Source organism: Aquarana catesbeiana, linkage group LG05 (assembly GCF_042186555.1).
Source record: "Aquarana catesbeiana isolate 2022-GZ linkage group LG05, ASM4218655v1, whole genome shotgun sequence".
Taxonomy (NCBI): Eukaryota; Metazoa; Chordata; class Amphibia; order Anura; family Ranidae; genus Aquarana; species Aquarana catesbeiana.
The window spans coordinates 618,192,425-618,213,091 of NC_133328.1; the positions used below are offsets into that span (position 1 = coordinate 618,192,425).

Sequence of the window (20,667 nt, forward strand, 5' to 3'; positions counted from 1 at the left end):
TTCTTCATATAAAAAAAAAAAACGGCCCATATTCCCTTAACTTATTTCAGTAATCAATTGCCATCCATCAATATCCTTCCCTCAAGGCCCCCCCCCCCCCCCCATACAAAATTACCTCACACCATTGCAAACTGTGAACAACCAAAAAAATGATTAAATATTTGTGTATAGTGAATCTTTATCTCTTCCCCTCTTTTCCCTTCCTTATCCTTCCCTTTTATTTTTTAGGAAGGGGGGGGGATCGAGACCCCTTCTACCCCCACTATCCCCTATTCTTTCCCAGGTTACTGTGTACCCCTACCAAATAATTCTGTTCCTTTTCTCCCTTACTAAACCGTGAAATAATATGTGTGTCGAAAAATTTAATCACAATTATTTATTGTATTTAATTTTAAGAGGGTGGATCTAGGGTAGACAGCTACTTGTAGCTCCCTCCCAATTTCATCCCAAGAAAAAAAAAGAGGGGGGTAGAGACAGAGGGAGGGAGTGCCCCTAAATAACACTCTCACTGCCCATATAACTCAGCAAAATCAAGGATTATTTGAAGTCTAACCAACTTTTCCAAATCCCATAAAATCTTAATTCAGAGTCCTTTTATAAGTATATTAATTCTTTCATTAACCTAGTTTTATCTACTTCCCTGAACCAATCCTTTATTGTTGGTATTTTCTTTGATTTCCATTGCTTCAGGATTAATGCTTTCGCTGAATTTTTAAATTCAATTTAAAAAATGTTGAAATTTGCACCAGTTTTTAATATACTCTACATGCACTGACCTGTTTCAGATTGAGTAATTTTTGCTGGTGGAGGATTGTTTTTAATGGTGTTTCCCATTTCTGTTTTCTCTAAAGTCGTATATCCTTTATAGGAAGAAAAAAAAAGATTATGTTAAAGTCACAATTAACAATATTCTCCAAAAACAATCCATACACATCCACTATGTCGGTGATGGTGAACCTTGGCACGCCAGATGTTTTGGAACTACATTTCCTATGATGCTCCACTACACTGCAGAGTGCAAGAACATCATGGGAAATGTAAGTCCAAAACATCTGGGATGCCAAGGTTCGCCATCACTGCACTATGTATTGTTCCTGTAATCTATTTTTCATGAAATTGTTTCCTGCTGTGTTTTTCTGCCTCATTGTAATGGCTTCTGAAAGCTCCCAAATCTCTTGACTACAAATTCCATTGTCCATCTCAGGAGCGAGCAAGAGAGGGTGGCCACATTCCTACATACAGCGGGGCCATGGAGAATGAACGTAGCCACCCTCCAACAAGAAGTCAGATCACAGCAGCAAAAATTTGGGGATATTGAGGAGACTGAGAGTAAGAGAAGGGACTTTTTGAGTTAAAGAGGAACTTCAGTAGCTGCTGACCTTTAAAAATCAAGTACTTACAAGTGCCTGTGGTCCAGAGCTGTCTTCCCACAACCAGTTCTTCTTACTGTTGTGGGTCCCCAATACCACCATCTTGGATAGGGGAGCTGGCTTTCGCTTCCTGAGGAACCAGAGCCAGCTCCCCACTGTGCATGCAAACACTCTGTATGGTCCTGCAGCCTTCTGGGACATGTGACGTATCCCAGGAGGCTTTGGGAGGGAAGGGGTGGACATCATTCTTACCTAGGGGAGGATTGTGGAAGTGGAAACAGGTACTGAATACAATCTGTATTTGCTCCCCTCCACCCCAAAAAGCTTGTAACTCAGGTATAGGCTCAGAGGAGAGAGTGAACCAGAAGGACTTTTTGAGTGAAGTTCCACTTTAAGAATGCATGCTTGAATAGAATTTTTTTTTCTTTCACTTTAAGAACATAATGAGCAGCAATGCTTCAATACATCTAAAGAAGGAGTGTTCTTTCTATTTTTTTAATAAAGTGTGCAAAAACAATTGGAATCAACAGAGAAGGTTGAAGTTGGCGATTGTTGGTGGTAGTACAATGGGCTCTAACTGGATTATAGTCTGGTTGCTTCTTCTAAATTCTTTGTTCCCTTTATTGCTCAGTTGAAATTTTCACAATGATTTCCTGTCCAATAATAGTTTAATTCTATAACTGCCTAATTATTTTTTTGTCCCCAGTGGCCGCTACCATAGAGCAGTAAGGGGCACAGCAAAGTGACAAAAAGTCGCTTACACTGTATGGCCAAATGTATACATTTTTGATTTCCAAGTTTTTCCAATAAAGGCTACTGGTAATGCCACAGCATACAAAGGCATTAAAGACAATCATGCACTTCCAACTTTATACCAACAGCCTGGTGAATGCCTTTTCTGTTCCAGCATGTTCCAGACCCATACAGACATGGTTTGATGGCTTTGGTGTGGAGAACCTCATGTGGCCTTCACAGAGTCCTGACATGGATGCCTTTGGTATAAATTGGAATCCAATATCAGTGCCTGACCTCATAAATGCTTTTTGACTGAATAGGCACAAAGTCCCCCTCCGGATCCATTCTGAAATCTTGTGGAAAGTGTTCTTAAACGAGGCTGTTTTAGCCACAAAGGAGGGCTTACCCCAAATTAATGTCTATGGTTTTGGAATTGGATGTCCAACAAGCTTGTATCGTTGTGATGGTCAGGGGTCCACAAGCTTTTGGCCATATAGTATATCTTGGTTTTGATACAGGTGTAGGGATTTTTACCTATTCAGATGTGAATGTTCTTAGTAGCTCTGTCACTTAACTTATATATTTGTCCTTTAACACACAGTTTAAAAATAGATTTAGCGTCTGCAGTGACTTAAAGGTAGTGAACTAAAATGAAAGAGCTGTGGTTACAAGAAACCAATGGTATGTACTTCATAGCACAGGATGGACTCTTTATGGAAGTGCATTTACGTCAACTATCTGTGCTTTGTGGCTTTTGAAGGTCCTTCCTTTTCTTAGGAACAAACAGCCATACTGGGCCTGAGGAAATGCTCATCTGGGTTCCAGCCACTAATTTTGTTAGAGCAGTTCAGACAAAGTAATCTGTTCTTAAAGGCAACACAAATTCTTCTATACTGAGCTTGCCATGTGTCCTTAGAACTGCACAGCCAAATCCCACTTCATTGCCCTGGTAATGAAGGGGATAAAATCTTCCAGAGCGCAAGTGGTTAAGGTAAACATACCTACTCTGCCCCCTCGTTAACATTACATAGGGGGCGCTACTTTAGGCAGGTAAAGGGTATTTAAAAAGGTAAACAGCAATTTTTAAATATTTTTTTTTTTAAGTTAGGTTATGTGAACAGGAACATGCAACTACGGTAGTATAATGAAGGTGTTATACAAATTTGGCTGGAAAAGTAGAAATACCCTTTAAGTGCTACTATGGATCGGATCTTTGTTAGGATAATTCTGTAATAGCAGACAGGCTCCTGAACATGTGGCCACTGTGACAGCCAATCAGAGTGATCACATGATCAGAAAACACATCGATTAGTACAGGCAGCACACACTAAACACTGGCTAGGCACACATTTCACCCCTTGGTCTCCCTAGATGTTAACCCCTTGCCAGCCAGTGTCATCTGTACAGCGACAGTGCATATTATCACTGTATTAATGACACTGGTGATGTCAGTGGCAGTTACTCAGTCCCCCCCCCAGCATCAGTTAGGGTCAGACTGCCTAACACACTATCACAGTCCCACTATAAGTCGCTGATCACCGCCATTACTAGTATAACAAAAAAAAAATCCAGTATCTGTATCATAGTTTGTAGACGCTAAACTTTCACGTAAACCAAATATACACTTGTATTTTTTTTACCAAAGATATGTAGCAGAATACATTTTAGCTAAAATTTATGAAGATTTTTTTTATTGGATATTTGTTTTATAACAGAAAGTACAAAATATTTTTTTTTTTCTTTTATATTACAAAAAATAAAAATAAAAACCCAGCGATGATCAAATACCACCAAAAGAAAGCTCTATTTGTGTACAGCGTTGCATGACCGAGCAATTACCAGTTAAAGGAGCACAGTGCTAAAAAGCAAAAAATGCCCAGGTAATGAAGGGGATAAAATCTTCCAGAGCGCAAGGGGTTAGGGTAAACATACCTCTTCTGCCCCCTCCTTAGCATTAGATAGGGGGGCGCTAGTTTAGGCAGGTAAAGGGTATTTAAAAAGGTAAACAGCAATTTTAAAATATTTTTTTTTAAGTTAGGTTATGTGAACAGGAACACGCAACAAATATAAAGAAAGTGTTATCCAAATGTGGCTGCAAAAGTAGAAATACTCTTTAAGTGTTACTATTTATCGGATCTTTGTTAGGATAATTCTGTAATAGCAGTCAAGGGGAATGGTAAAATGAGCTTAGTTATTGAACATTCTTGCATAATAATGAAACTTATATCTCTGGGAGTCTGTGCACTGATGAGTCATTTTGTACAGTGTTTTTAAGGTATGCAAATGTGTCAAGCTATTGACTTTTTTAATTAGTGTAGCCCATAGGACCATAGGACTGGTAGTTGCAGATGTAATAAAATATTGTACTTCATTGTCCCAGTATACAAGGCACAGAATAGATTAGTTTGGAAGCCACCCACTTAAAATAGAAAAAAAAAAATATATGTACAGTCTATATACTGTATTTATTGGCGTATAACCCGCACTTTTTCACCCTGAAAATCGGGTGTAAATAGCGTGTGCGTGTTATACGCCAATACTTACATTTTAGCTGCCTAGGAGGGGACAGGGAGGGGGGGTGGGACGAGCGCCGTCAGATTTCATACAGTGAGAACTCCTGTTTACTTGGCGGCTTCTGTAATAGGAAGTCCCGTCTCCTGGGCCACCATTGGACCACTGTTCTGTCTATTATAGAAGATTCTCACTCTATGTAATCTGTTGCTGCTCGTCGTGCCCCCTCCCTGTCCCCTCTAGGCTGCAGATGGGCATCGATGAGGCTGCACTGATGGCAATAGTGAGGCTGCTGCATTGAAGGCAATGGTGAGGCTGCTGCATTGATGGCAATGGTGAGGCTGCTGCATTGATGGCAATGGTGAGGCTCCTGCATTAATGGCAATGGTGAGGCTGCTGCATTAATGACAATGGTGAGGCTGCTGCATTAATGGCAACGGTGAGGCTGCTGCATTGAGGCAATGGTGAGGCAGCTGCATTAATGGCAATGGTGAGGCTGCTGCATTAATGGCAATTGTGAGGCTGCTGCATTGATGGCAATGGTGAGGCTGCATTGAAGGCAATGGTGAGGCTGCTGCATTGATGGCAAAGGTGAGGCTGCTGCATTGATGGCACTTGTGAGGCTGCATTGATTGATGTGGACTGATGAGGCTGCATTGATGGCACTTGTGAGGCTGCAGATGAGCATTGATCAGGCTGCATTGATGGCAATGATGAGGCTGTAGATGGGCACTGACCCTTATTTTGCTTCAAAGTTCCTTATTTAAAATGTTTTTTTCCCTAAAACTTTCCTCCTAATATGAATGTGCATGTTATATGGCGATAAATACGGTATATATTATATATATATATATATATATATATATATATATATATGTGTGTATGTATGTATGTGTGTGTGTGTGTAAATCAAATCAAATCAACTGTAAAGTATTCAAGTATCTAATTTAGGAAGAAATGTTGCACTACACCATCTCATCCTAAATCCATAACATATGATAACAGTTTATGGATTTACCAGCCAGTACATGGAAAAAACGTATTCCTGGCCTAAGTATGAAACATCCTTAACCTAGTGGAGAGTAACAAACAAAGACTTACCTATAAGGACGACTCCCATGGATGTCTCTGAGATTAGGATGTAGTGAGCCAATAATCCACTTTGCCAATTTAACTACTCGCTACAGGTCTTCCCTATCTGTCTCAGTACAACTAGAGTACCAAACAGTACAATACATTAAAATAATTTCTAAAGTGCTCCATTAAAATTTACCAACAGATTTTTAGGGATTCCATTGCACCTCAAAATCCTCAGAAAAAAAAAGAGGTGCTCATGGATCTCCTTAAGTTTTGATATGGCCAGGCTCCACAAACTTTTAGGAGATAGTGGTGACCTAGTGAAGGAGTCTTTCATGGCAAGCAGGCCAAAAGGGAGAGTAGTCCTAACCTTGTCCTATGTCATTGCATTGTGGAAGAACAGAATGGGCTTTAGCTGTCTGGATCATGTGCAATGGAAATCTTTGGAAAGCCCCAATGTTTGATACTTTCATCTAGAAGGAATGTATGAATTAGAAAAGGTTCATTTAGTATTACTGGTTGGGTTAGAGTTAGGGTTCGAAGTTGGGGATTAAAGAAAACCATTTCAAGGAGAAACCTAGAGCTTGCCTGGCTGTCATATTGACCTTTGGCTTCAGTACTTTGGGGTTGATTTGGGGGTGCAGCTCAGTGTACATTTTGGGTGTTCCTTAGGTGCAGGGATGGGACATCACTGGAGGGGGCACTTTGGCAGGAACATCTGTGCATACTTTTACATTATAGCAAAAGCCATGGGGACTCGCAGCAGACTTTTGCACCTTTGACTGAATCTTTAAAAAAAACAATGAGCCTAGCACACGCTTTAAATCAGCATTATAAATGCTCTATATTTTTCAAATAAACTAAAACTGTCTATGGTCAGCCTTAAAACTTGATAAAATCAATCAAAATGGTGGCCATTGGCATCATCACTAACTGACCATCCAGGCTCCTGTAGAGGAACAAGCACACAGGAAGTCCTACCCTGACCTCTACAAGTCCTGCAAAGTAACACATACTTTAAAACAGCAGGTACAGTATATCAACCCTTGAGTGCCCCAACCCAAAAATAAAGTATCAGTTTTGAGTGGGGTTAGCCTTTAAAGGCAATGGTCATAAAAATTGTACGTCCCCCTTTAAAATGATGGACATCTAACGTTCAGTTAATGGCTGACTTGTTATCGGAGTATGCAAAAATAAGCAGTGATAGCAAGGAACGTACATCTTGATACAAATGGGGAAGTTGGTTAAAAACAGTTTGCGAAAGTTTCCATTAACTTAGCTGTGAACAATAGGAAGCCAACAGAAAAGTGACAACTGCAACTACTGAAGAGCAGTTTAGGTTTTTTTTTTTTTTTTTTTTTTTTTAAAGAGAATCTGCTACTTTGACAGCATTCCGCAAATGGGGAGGGGTAGGGAAGAATATGCCTTTTGCTAATTTCTCTTCCAAGTAATAAATATGTATTTGATCACTATGGTCTAGGGCAGGGGTCTTCAAACTATGGCCCTCCAGTTGTTCAGGAATTACAATTCCCATCATGCCTTGTCTTGTCTGTGAATGTCAGAGTTTTACAATGCCTCATGGGACGTGTAGTTCCACAACAGCTTTAGGGCCGTAGTTTGAAGATCCCTGGTCTAGGGCCTTCTATTGCCTTAATCAGACCTCTGGCTTCATTTTTTGCATAGTACCATACTATTTGGAAGTGGTTAAGTAAGTTGCATTAGGACTGTTATAACTATTAACTACCACTTAAAAGAGACACAGAGAAAAAACTTTTCCATAGTTCTGATTTCCCTATAGTTTAAGGTTTTCTTTTCTTATCAAACCTCTGCTCTCATTTCGTTGTATAGTTCTATCTTCCCATGAACATGCAATTTAAAACTTTGGTTTAAGGCTTTCCATTGTTATATTGAACACCTGACCCTCATTTTGTATATATTGTAGTACTATCTTCCCACAATAACATGCAGTTGAAAACAATGGTCTGCGGGCTTCCATTGACATATTGAACCTCTGGCCTCATTTTGTGCATATTACCATCTTCCCAATAATATGCAATTTAAAACTATGGTTTAAGGCCTTCCATTGTTATATTGAGCCTCTGCCTCATTTTCCGCATAGTACCATCTCCCAAATAATGTGTTTTGAAATCTATGGTTTATGCTAGAAAAGAGGCAAAAATGATCTCATCAGTTGCTTTCCCAGCTTTTTTTTTTTTTTTACCGTAGTTTCTTCTGCTTTACCATCAGACCAAAGTCCAGCTCTTTTCCAACCTAAACTCTTAGCATTACCAAAGTAACAAAATTCAGCAGAGCTTACACAAATGGCCTACATTGAAGATCTAAACCTTAACTGGATGACTTTTAGTTTGCTAAGGTACTATAAGCCATGCCCATGGCTGTTTTTTTTAATTTTTTATAAAATACAATGTGTTCCTTGTTTATATCCTTTGTTGCTTCCCAGTGCCACTGATCTCCTTCAGCTTCTGTTATCAATTTTTGTCTACATGCGTATCATTGCTCAGGACTGGCTTCCATATCGTAGCAATGGTGGAACATGCCTATGTAACTAGTGTTGGCCCACTTGTGGTCTCCTCTAGAAGAGCATGTGACAGGGTGAGAATGTAGATGCACATGTGGAAGACAGTGATCACCCCATAAAAGTCTCTGTACAAGGATCTCAGTGGTAGGATCAAAAGCTATTATGCTAATAAAAACTGCACAGGTTTTCATAAAGATTAAAAAAAAAAAAGTGAGGCCTCCCAGTAATAAAATATAACCAGGTTTATTGTGAGCTAGGCTTAAGCCTAGTACACACTAGCAGTTTCTTTTTTTTTTCCGTTCAACCCAGAGGGTTTGATGAGCTCGAGAGGAGCCGCTGTACTAACAATTTGATGTTAGTACAATGATCTCTCCCACTGAGCTATTGTGCTCTGGCAGGGGGACATTTTCCCCGCCAGAACACTCTGGTCAACGCTCTCAGCCATTGGCTGAGAGCACTGATCAGAAGCCGATCAGCAAACCTTTTCCAGTCATGCCCCTTCGACAGTAGCCAGACGTTCGGCCGGCTTCTGTCAGACCAGCTGCTGTGCGCACGGGCCAAATGTTGGTGGGTTACTATTGAACTGGCCCATATCGTCTGATATTTGGCCCGTGTGTACGGGGCTTTAAAGGAGTCAAAATAACTCCAATTATGCACTGCAAAGCACATCAATGTCTCCTTAAAACAAAATATATTTAAATGTTACAAAATGTAAGGTGTTGTGTGTTCTTGAGAAACTGGAGTGACCAAGGGCAATTTAGCCACTGCTGTGACCATTTTTTATTAAGAGGGCAGCTGCCATCTCCTGTCTCCAGCTCCCCTGCAATGCTGCCAGGGGCACCCCACATCCCATTACATTAGTTAAACCCCCTCCCCTCCTTCCTATTCTCCTCCAATGCTAATTCACCCCCGCTTATCCCCTATTCTCCTTAACCACTTGTTGTCTCCCTTATCACCCCTGTCATGCCAGCCGTCTGCTAGCTCCACTTCTCTCCTCTCGCTCCGGGCCTCACTTAAAGTGTTTTGAGAAGCACCATGTTGCTCTGCAGAGACACAGGGGCTGATTTACTAAAACTGGAGAGTGCAAAATCTGGTGCAGCTGTGCATCTTAGCCAATCAGATTCTAACTTCAGCTTGTTCAATTAAGCTTTGACAAAAAAAACAGGAAGCTGATTGGTTTCTCTGCAGAGCTGCATCACATTTTGCACCAGTTTTAGAAAATCAACCCCAATGTGTCTTGTTGGCCAAGTGAGTGAGCTGGGACTTAAGGGCTTTACCCACGGGCCGAATATCGGGGGGCCTCGGCCCGTTCAATAGAAACCAGCCAACATTTAGCGACAGCCTGGCTTCTGTCGAAGGGGCATGACTGAAAAAGGTCTGCCAATCGGCACCCGATCATTGCTCTCAGTCAATGGCTGAGGGTGCTGACCGGTGAGTTTTTGGCGGGGAGGCAGTCCCCCTGTCAGAACATAATAGTTCAGTGGAGGAGATCACCGTACCAACATCGGATTGTTAGCACAGCGGCTCCTCCTGAGCTTTTCATTTGGGCTGAATGAGAAAAAAAACTAATATCAGGCGTGTGTATCAGGCGTTAGTCTTCCCAGAGGTGAAATTTATTGTTTCCACTTGACATTCTTATCTTCTGCATTTTATCATCTTGCTATCAAGGGATGATGATGGAAAGTGAGAGGATCCTGCTCGCTTGAGCTTACGATCTAAATATAGAATCAAGAGCTAAAGAAAGAACAAAACCTTCCATTCTCAGTATCAATTTAGTCAAAACAATAACATACTTCACAAAATGAGGGTGGAGGTCAAATGCTACGTTCATGCTGGAATACTAAATCTCAAGGGACCAGCCACCTACAAATCGTTTTTAGAATAGGAAATAATTAGTTTTTTTTTTTTAAAGAAAACCTGTCGCCAACATACAGTAAGTTCTTACTGTCTAAGTATATTTTGTATCTTTATGGTCAGGGACAGGAAGAACCAAACCTGAACAACCTAAATGACTCACTCTACTTACAAAGTAGTGAATGATGGGCTACAGTTTTATTTTTTTTTAGCCATGAACATGTAGTTCTAAATATATAACAAAAAGTGCAGCGCTAGAAATTATCAGTTGCAAATATGTGCAAACTAAATATGAAGTGCAAATGTGCTAAATATGAAGTGCAAAAAGAAAACCCTGATGACGTCATATCTGACGTAAACGATCATAGGGACGCCACGCACACACGCTCTGCACATGCGCAATCGCTTTCACATGTTGATGTGATTTTTATTTTTTTTTGGAATTCCACTTTTATCGTTTTTTCCCGTGGCGTCAGAGGGGGGCGGGGTCATCCGTTTACGTCACAGGGTGGCCCGCCCTCAGCTATATAACAGCTGTCACCCAAAGAAAACGTCACTCGGCGGGAGCCTCCCATGGAGGCGGAACTGTTGCGTTTTTTTTTTTTCTTTTTCAGTCCGTCGGGCGGCATGGATTTACATCGCGGGACGTTTTTTTTTTTTATCTTTTAATAAAGGACTTGTCCCAAGTTGTCTCTTGCCTTTTTCACCATTTTTGACACTTTTTTTAGTGAAATGGTAGGGGTACAATTTACCCCGTTATTAATTCACATGGTGGGGGCCGGGATCTGGGGGTCCCCTTGTTAAAGTTGGCTTCCAGATTTCGATGAGCCCCCTGCTTGCATACCCCCACAACCACCGGGCAAGGGTTTTGGGGATGAGGCCCTTGTCCCCATCAACATGGGGACAAGGTGCTTTGGGGTCAGACCCCAAAGCACCCTCCACATGTTGAGGGCATGTGGCCTGGTACGGTTCAGGAGGGGGGGCTCTCTCTCGCCCCCCCCTCTTTTCCTGCGGCCTTCCAGGTTGCATGCTCAGATAAGGGTCTGGTATGGATTTTGGGGGGACCCCTATGCCATTTTTTTTATTTTGGCGCAGGGTTCCCCTTAATTTTCATACCAGACCTAAAGGGCCTTGTATGGATTTTGGAGGGATCCTCACACATTTTTTTTTTTACATTTTTGGTTCGGGGTTCCCCTTAATACTCATACCAGACCCAAAGGGCCTGGTAATGGACGGGGGGGGGGGAACCCATGCCCTTTTTTTCAATGATTTTTCTATATTGGCGAGAGCCGACAATTCATTACAGCCGCCATCAGTTTTAAATGACAATTTTACTATTCGCCCATCCCTAGTGACGGGTTTCACGTGGTCAAGTTTTTATCTTATATTTCATGATTTCACCTATTGGATCCATGCTTTATGAGGATTTCTCCTTATGAACTCTTAACACCAATGAACTTTTTTGCACCTTATTTAACTTTCTGTTTGTAATTCAGTCATTTTGGTTTTCGCACTTTTTTTTTTTCCCGCATGAATATTGTACATTAATTATGGTTTACATGTGCCGTTTGCACTTCATATTTAGTTTGCAGATATTTGCATCTGATAATTTCTGGCGCTGCACTTTTTGTTATATATTTTTTGTGCCTGATATCTGGGTTATAGTGCTTAGCTGCTTGTTTTGCTGTTTTTACTAAGCGCGGATATCACTCTCATCCGACTGTAGTTCTAAAGCTTATAGCATGTCATCATAAGCTTAAACCTCCATCTGATCACATCACGTTAATTGCTATTCTTATATGTGGATTTCCTGTTTTTCAGTCCAAGTTTTTGTAGTGTTTACCAAAATTAGAAGATTGACAAAGTTACATTACACCAATCACAAATAAACACTGGCTATTTTCAAATGATGAATCAGTGATTTTTATCAGTTATTCACAAAGATCCAGTGCTCATTCCTGCTTTGCCCTGCAAATGAGGACTTTAGCTCACAATATTCGTATGCATACACTGCCATTTACACTCAGCCCTGCACAAGTTACTTTTGTGAACTACATGTTATGAGTTTGAGGAGAAGGGGAGAGGTGTTCTGTTGTCCTAACACACTTCCTGTTGTATGCTGACAATACTGCTCCTCCATAGTAACAATACAGTCGGTGAATGTTGGCACCCTAGGACGGGAAGTGTGTTTCGCCAGGTGAAAATTAAAGCGGATCTTCACCTTAAAAGGTTACACTTTATGTCATCATCCTCTTTCCATTTTTGAAACTTTTTTTTTCTTGGGCGTGGTGGGAGCGGGTACCTAGTTTTGTCAGGCACCCGCTCACACTTCCGCTGGAATCGCCTAGTCACAGCTGGGTTCCCACAGCAAACTTGCCAGCAGAAAGGACACAAATGTCATGGAAGAACAGGCCTGGGTGAGGACAGCACTGGATCCCTGGACGGGTAAGTGTCCTTTTATTATAGTACATCCGAAAAGTATTCACAGTGCTTCACTTTTTTCCACATTTTGTTATGTTACAGCCTTATTCCAAAATGGATTAAATTCATTATTTTCCTCAAAATTCTACAAACAATACCTCATAATGACAACATGAAAGAAGTTTGCTTTAAATCTTTGCAAATTTATTAAAAAAAAAATGAAAAAAATCCCATATGCATAAGTATTCACAACCTTTGGCATGACACTCAAAATTGAGCTCAGGTGGATCCTATTTCCACTGATCATCCTTGAAATGTTTCTACAACTTGATTGGAATCCACCTGTGGTAAATTGATTGGACATACTTTGGAAAGGAACACACCTGTCTATATAAGGTCCCACAGTTAACAGTGCATGTCAGAGCACAAACCAAGCCATGAAGTCCAAGGAATTGTCTGTAGACCTCCGAGACAGGATTGTCTCAGAGGTCTGACAAAGGAGTCCTGTGTGGCTCCGAAACATTGCAATATACTATTTTGTGATGTGATCTTTCTTGAATAAAAACTGTTTGGACGAAATTGATGATCCTTGGTGCGCTGGCGAATATCTACTTATCGCACCATTTCCAGTATCCAGCTGGTGGTCGCTACAGCAGCCAGTAGCTAGGATTGTATTGAGGCACAGATCTGGGGAAGGGTACAGAAAAATGTCTGCAGTATTGAAGGTCTCAATGAGCACAGTGGCCTCCATCATTCGTAAATGGAAGATGTTTGGAACCACCAGATTCCTAGAGCGGGCCACCCAGCCAAACTGAGCGATCGGGGGAGAAGGGCCTTAATCAGGGAGGTGACCAAGAAGTTGATGTTTACTCTGACAGAGCTCCAGCGTTTCTCTGTGGAGAGAGGAGAACCTTCCAGAAGAATAAACATCTGTGCAGCACTAAACCAATCAGGCCTGTATGGTAGAGTGGCCAGACGGAAGCCACTCCTCAGTAAAAGGCACATAACAGCCCCCTTGGAGTTTGCCAAAAGGCACCTGAAGGGTTCTCAGACCATGAGAAACAAAATTATCTGGTCTGATGAAAAAAAGATTGAACTCTTTTGGACTGAATGGCAAGCGTCATGTCCAGAGGAAACCAGACACCGCTTATCACTTGGTCAATACCATCCATACAGTGAAGCGTGGTGGTGGCAGCATCATGCTGTGGGGATGTTTTTCAAAGGCAGGAACTGGGAGACTAGTCAGGATCGAGGGAAAGATGAATGCAGCAATGTACAGAGACAACCTTAATGAAAACCTGCACCAGAGCGCTCTGGACCTCAGACTGGGGCGAAGGTTCATCTTCCAAAAGGACAACAACCCTAAGCACACAGCCAAGATACCAAAGGTGTGGCTACGGGACAACTCTGTGAATGTCCTTGAGTGGCCCAGCCAGAGCCCAGATTTGAATCCGATTGAACATCTCTGGAGAGATCTGAAAATGGCTGTGCACCGACTCCCCCCATCCAACCTGATGGAGCTTGAGAGATCCTGCAAAGAAGAATGGGAGAAACTGCTCAAAAGTAGGTGTGCCAAGCTTGTAGCATCATACTCAAAAAGACTTGAGGCTGCAATTGGTGTCAAAGGTGCTTCAACAAAGTATTGAGCAAAGTCTGTGAATACTTCTGTATATTGGATTTTTTTTTCATTTTTTATTTTTCTATAAATTTTCAAAGATTTCAAACAAACTTTTTTCACGTTGTCATTATGGGGTATTGTTTGTAGAATTTTGAGGAAAATAATGAATTTAATCCATTTTGGAAGAAGGCTGTAACATAACAAAATGTGGAAAAAGTGAAGCGCTGTGAATACTTTCCAGTTGCACTGTAAAGGTCAGCAGCTACAGTCTGTAGCTGCTGACTTTTAGTTTCTCAAGGTTGTATTAGGATTTTTTAAAGTAAGTAACAAAATCAAAAATATAAACAAATCCTCATGGGAGGAGACCAGGGTAAATCAAGAGTGTTACAAATAAGATGGGGTAGACAAACCCCTTTAGTACAAAGTATTATTAGTGCATATAACAGGTAAAAGGGGGTACAACTGAACAGCCAAGGCAAAAGATCAGAAAAATCTGTGGAGCCCGTATATGGGGTATATTGGGTTAGTTAGTCCATGCTGAACGGAGTACTTAAGAACCATGTTCCTACTGTGGGGGTTCATAAAAGGAGTTAGCGGATACAGATATAATCTAATATCTATTGATATAGGGTCACAAGCCCATAAAGATTGGGGGGGGGGGGGAGAAATGGATTAGTTGGGAACGTATTGAGAGCTTCTGACTTAATTTTTTTTTTCTCAGACTGAAGAACCTCTTTAAGGTAAAAAGGTACCCTTTAACTAATTTAGAGATAGTATAAGACCATTTACTGTGCTATCATTTTGTATGTGTATCATTCAGTATGTGCTGGTGTGAAGAAAGATATCGGACTATCTTTATGGCAGCAGCTAAAATCTAGAGTGGTCCAGAGGGTATTCCCCCCACAGAGGATCCTCCAATATAGCTGTGTCCTGCTGGTAAGGTGGTGCACATAGACACAACAGGGCCGTATTTAGACATCATGCTGTTCCAGGCATGCCTGATTTATTGATGCCTTTTTCTGTGCAAGCTTTGCTTCTTTTGTAAAATGGTTATTTTATTAAAAATGATTGCTGAAATGTGCTTTTAAAGGCAACGTGGAGCCTTCTTTATGTGCAAAACGACTAACTGTGCAGACCACTAATTAGGAGAATGGAAAGAGAACCTAATCTTACCACCCCCTTCGTCCCCTTCTTCCTACAGTTCTTTTGCTGAGCTAAGTTGCAAATTTCCAGAGGTGGCCAAAAGAAGGGAAACAAAACCGTATAAACGTTATTACACTTTGTAAACTTTTGGACTTTTTGCTGCTCCCTCTAACCCTAATAACTTAGGCACTAGCCTACAAGTACCACTATGATAAATACAACTCTTTTTGTAGGATGCAGTTGCACAACTATGTGCCTGGTGGAGGCAAGCAAGTACCAATGTTGGTTGGATAGTTTCCTGTTGTAATGCACCTTACCAAAATCTCCTGTTTTATGGACTTCTATGAACCAATTTTGGTCCGTAGAAGTTCATAAAACAGGGAATTTAGGTAAGGTGTAGTATTGATTTTTTTTACCAGGGACTCTGGACCAAAGGGAAAAGGTTGATTATATTTTTGGGTATAAATACCTTCCTGGTGTACAACTGACCTCCTACTGATCGAGTTGGCTGAGAATTTTAGATGAACACAGATTCATAAGGCCAAACCCAAATCCGTATTTCAGTGTTATTTTTGTCAGTTTCGATTTTCAGAAAGTTTCTGTGAGAAAGAGTTCAAAGGATGTTGACTGCCACCAGGTCCCACCCTTCTATTTTAGTATTACTAAAATAGAAGGGCATTTGACCTGAAATTGCTTTTCTTTAAACTTACATTTGACCTCCTCCTAGGCTTCATCAAGTCACTATCATTGACTTGTAAGGTTAGAAAAAACTTCTGAAGTAAACAAAACCCATGTACCTAGTGTCTTACGCCCCATACACACAATCTGACTTTCCGACAACAAAACCGTGGATTTTTGTTCAAAGGTTGTTGGCTCCAACTTGTCTTGCATACACACGGTCACACAAATGTTGACCAACAATTATGACCGTGGTGACGTACAAGACGTACGACGAGCCGAAGTTAAATAGTCATGTGATATCTCCATTACGAACGCTAGTTTTACAAGACCGAGCGCTTCCGGCTCGTACTTGATTCCGATCATGCGTGAACTTTTGTGCGACTGACTTGTGTACACACGATTGGAAATTCCGACAACAAAGTTTTGTTGGTGGAAAATTTGAGAACCTGCTAGCCAACATTTGTTGGAGGAAAGTCCGTCAACAAATGTTCGATGGAGCGTACACACAGTCGGACTTTCAGACAACAAGCTCACATCCAACATTTCCCGTCGGAAAATCCTATTAGCCTATTTTGGATAAAATAGTATTTTTGTGGATTTTTGGGAGTTTGTCATCTCCTGTCACTGAGAGACTCTGACAATGCCATCTTTTCTATCTATTTTTCATCTGTTTTTCATAAAACATCCCCATTGACTGTAGCTACGCTCATATGAAATTTTACATCTATCCATGTTTTTTTTTCTCTTAATTATACCAGCCTACATTCTTCCAAAACTCTAAAGCTTACTCAGAAATTATTACGATTAAACCAATTACAATTAAGAGAAATTAGTCAACAAAACTTAAGAACAATTTTTGATAGTTCTGGGAAACTGAATACAGCTGACAATATTATGTCTACACACAAAACCTCTAGGTGCTATTTTAAGTCATGCTCAGCGTTGCAGTTTTAGTGTTTGGGGTGATAAAAATAAATGACTGTGGTTAAAAAAGAGCCAGAAAGCGGAGATATGTTCAGCCCTAGATATGAAGGTTACTATTTGTACATTAGCATGCATTAAGTAAGAATAGCTCAATTTTCCCGGTTACTTCCTAATTGACTCTTATCTCAAAATACCAAAAAAAATTGTTTCACCTGACACTGTGAACTCTTCACCAAAAAATTCCAGTTAACTTATAGCAATACTGTAACCACATCTTACTGTACCTTCTCTGCCATACTAACGCTACCTATACCTTTAAAGGCTCTTCAGCATCTCACGAACCTTGGAATTAATTATGGAAATGCGACTTCCAGAAGTCAAAGTTCTTGCACTCCTCTGGCATTTTTCAATGTGCCTTTCTGACCAATAGAAAGTAGTGAATTGCAAAGAGGGACGAGGGTGTACCAGACCTACGGAACTGGAAGACTACAGTATCTATACAAACTGAATGTCTCAAGCTCAAAGACTCATGAGTTGCTTATGAGCGTTTAAAGTATATATCAGTTTTAGTACATCGAAAATAGGGACAGGTTTGCTTTTGTGCTATTTCAAATAGAATCTTCCCATAAGATTATATGTGCATTTATTATATCTTATGCATGTTATTTACATGTAAATGCCTCTCTTGGGTAGACATTCAAAAAGCCCTAAGACTGCTACTGGAGGCCACCATCTTGGATGTGATGTCAGAAGTTCCAGCAAGACTTGTATAACGATGTAATGTATAATATTCCCCTTCACCTCTCCTTGGCAGCGGAGGTAGTATGTGTGTGGGGGGGGGGGGGGAGTTGGGCAGTCATGTTGGAACAGGAAGGGGCCATCCCTAAACTGTTTCCACAAAGTTGGGAGCATGAAATTGTCCAAAATGTCTTGGTATGCTGACACCTTAAGAGTTCCCTTCACTGGAACAAAGGGACCAAGCCCAACCCCTGAAAAACAACCCCACACCATAATCCACCCTCCGTCCAAACGGTCTGGACCAGTGCACAATGCAAGGTCCATAAAGACATTGATGAGCGAGTTTGGGGTGGAGGAACTTGACTTGCCTGCACAGAGTCCCGACCTCAACCCGATAGAACACCTTTGGGATAAATTAGAGCGGAGACTGCGAGCCAGGCTCTCCTGTCCAATATCAGTGCCTGACCTCACAAATGCGCTTCTGGAAGAATGGTCAAACATTCCCATAGACACACTCCTAAACCTTGTGGACAGCCTTCCCAGAAGAGTTGAAGCTGTTATAGCTGCAGAGGGTGGGCCAACTCAATATTGAACCCTACGGACTAAGACTGGCATGCCATTGAAGTTCATGTGCGTGTAAAGGCAGGCGTCCCAATACTTTTGGTAATATAGTGTATATGATGATGATGATGATGATGATATTGTTGTTTAGCATAATATATTTTATTTAGGAGATCTAAAGAAAACTTAAGTTTAAATGTATCCAAACCTAAAAGCAAAAATATAATATATTGCAACTTACCAATCCTTAACTCCTTGGCGCCGGCCGCACACAAATATGCGGCCTCTAGTCGGCAGGGCCCTGGCGACAAGCGGCCGCATATTCGCGTGCATTAGTGCAAACAGCACTGGCACCTGAGATGTACGATCATGTGACAGCCAATCACAGCGGTCACATGACATTAAGCCCCATCCCGCCTCCAGGCATGTAAAACCTCTTAAGGGGCCAGCACCCAAGGGTTAAACGTAGTGGCTGTATTGGTTTTTATTTTAAGTTTCTATTTCCTTTTTCTTTTTTAAGTTTCTTTTTTCCCAAAAGGAAAAAAAATAGTATACTGTAACTGCTTTAAAAGTGTTAGCTGGAGTTTAGCTTTAACTTGTTAGTTAAGTCAATCCAAATCTGCTAGTACATCTAACTACTACCTTCTCCACAGGTTAGCAGTGCTAGTCTCCAAGGTTGGCTACATTGTCTCCTTTGCTCCTCCATAAAGTGTAGTCACCCTAAAGCCTCGTACACACGATCGGATTTTCCACAGACAAAACCTTGGACTTTTGTCCGAAGGGCGCCTGCCTGGATTTTGTCTTGCATACAAACAGCAAGGAATTGTCGGCGAACAAACATGAACGTAGTGATGTACTACGTGGTTTTTCAGCTCTCTAGCGCCACCCTTTGGGCTCCTTCTGCTAATTTAGTGTTAGTTGGTGTGTGTTGATTCGCGCTTTTCAGTTTGTTTCTGAACGGCTGTTCATCAACCAGCCATGTTGTGGAATTGGAGGAGATAATGTGTTACTTATTATTGACCTTGGCGTTATTGCTTTGACCCAAGTCCAGTCCAGGAACAGCAGGAGGATTAGTTCTTGGAACAAAAATTGGATCATTTGACCAATTATGTAATATGCCTTTGCTGCGGGAGCTCCAGAAGAATAATCCGGATGATTTTCAGAATTATCTCCAGATGACGAACCCCTGCTTTCACAAACTCTTGGCATTGTTGACCCCCTATATTAAGAAGCAGGACACATGCTTGAGGCTTTTATTTTATTTTTTGGTTGAATAATAATGATTTGATTTGGTATATTTTCTATATTTTTAGATGCATAGAATGTACTTTTTGGTTAAGTTCTATTGGCAGATAGCATGTCTAATTCTATTTGTTTTCTTTTTTTAATGCACAATAAAAAAATAGTGTAGAATAATACTTGGCTGTGTGTTTTACTTCAAATGACAGTTTGGGAGTAGGCAGTTACATTTAAAAAAAAATACAATGTAAAATTGACAAGAGACACCAACATAGTTTTATCTTTGATCTTAAAAACTACGGGATAATGTTGTTGTGGTAACTTGCCCAAATAAAAAAAAAAAAAGCATAATAATATTATTCTTGATATCACTAGAAAAAAAAAAGCCTTTGAAAATTCGTTTGCAATAACTCCATCAGTATCACCAGCAAAGCAGCTTCATTATTATCCCATTAAAGAAGAAGAGAATTGTGCGCTGCATTTGGAAATTTTTATAATTAGCCGCGTCACGAATGTTAGGTCTCCATTACGAACGCTAATTTACAAGACCGACCGCTTCCGGCTCGTCCTTGCTTCCGAGCATGCGTGTTTGTACTTTGGACTTTTGTCTGACAGACTTGTGTACACACGCTCTGAAAATCCGACAACACACATTTGTCCGCGGAAAATTTTAAAACCTGCCATCCAACATTTGTTAGTGGAAAATCCGACAACAATTGTGTGATGGAGCGTACAAACGGTCGGATTTACCGCCAACAGCCTGACATCGAACATTTCCCGTCAGAAAAATCCGATCGTGTGTATGAGGCTTAAGGCAGGAATTGTATTACTGCCCCCTGTGCTCTTTCATCCAGAGAGGGGGCACTGTAATACAGGAGGAGTGCTACTGGCAAGATCACCAGGTAAAAGCAGAGAGGAAAAAGCCTAAAAAAAACCCCCAAAAAAACAAACAAAAAAACCCAAAAAACGAATGCAGCCACATCAACTAATACTGGTAATCTGCAATATATGACTTTTTTTGGGGGGGGGGGGGTGTTAGATATGCTTTAACTAAAGCCCCCAAATCAAAGATAATGATCATACAGAATCATTTAAACAGTTAAAATGATGATGGCTTGGGAAATTTCAGTATACATCTAAATGTCAGTATATATCTAATGTGAACTTCTAGAAAATGCTGACCTGTTTTCCAACGATGCATAAAACCCCACCATCTCATCTCACCTACTTTTCTCTAATTCTTATAATGTTCTACA

General features: G+C 40.8%; 2 protein-coding genes across 2 annotated transcripts in view; one reads left to right on the forward strand and one right to left on the reverse strand.

The window, feature by feature from the left end:
* The window catches only part of TG (thyroglobulin), a 399,523-nt gene that overhangs the window by 243,827 nt on the left and 135,029 nt on the right, over window positions 1-20,667 (forward strand). The window lies entirely within an intron of this gene.
* The window catches only part of SLA (Src like adaptor), a 60,251-nt gene that overhangs the window by 22,024 nt on the left and 17,560 nt on the right, over window positions 1-20,667 (reverse strand). Inside the window, exon 2 of the mRNA XM_073632270.1 lies at window positions 777-860. Within this exon, the coding sequence (XP_073488371.1) occupies window positions 777-834 (58 nt within the window). The 5' untranslated portion in view covers window positions 835-860. The remainder of the gene's footprint in view (window positions 1-776; window positions 861-20,667) is intronic.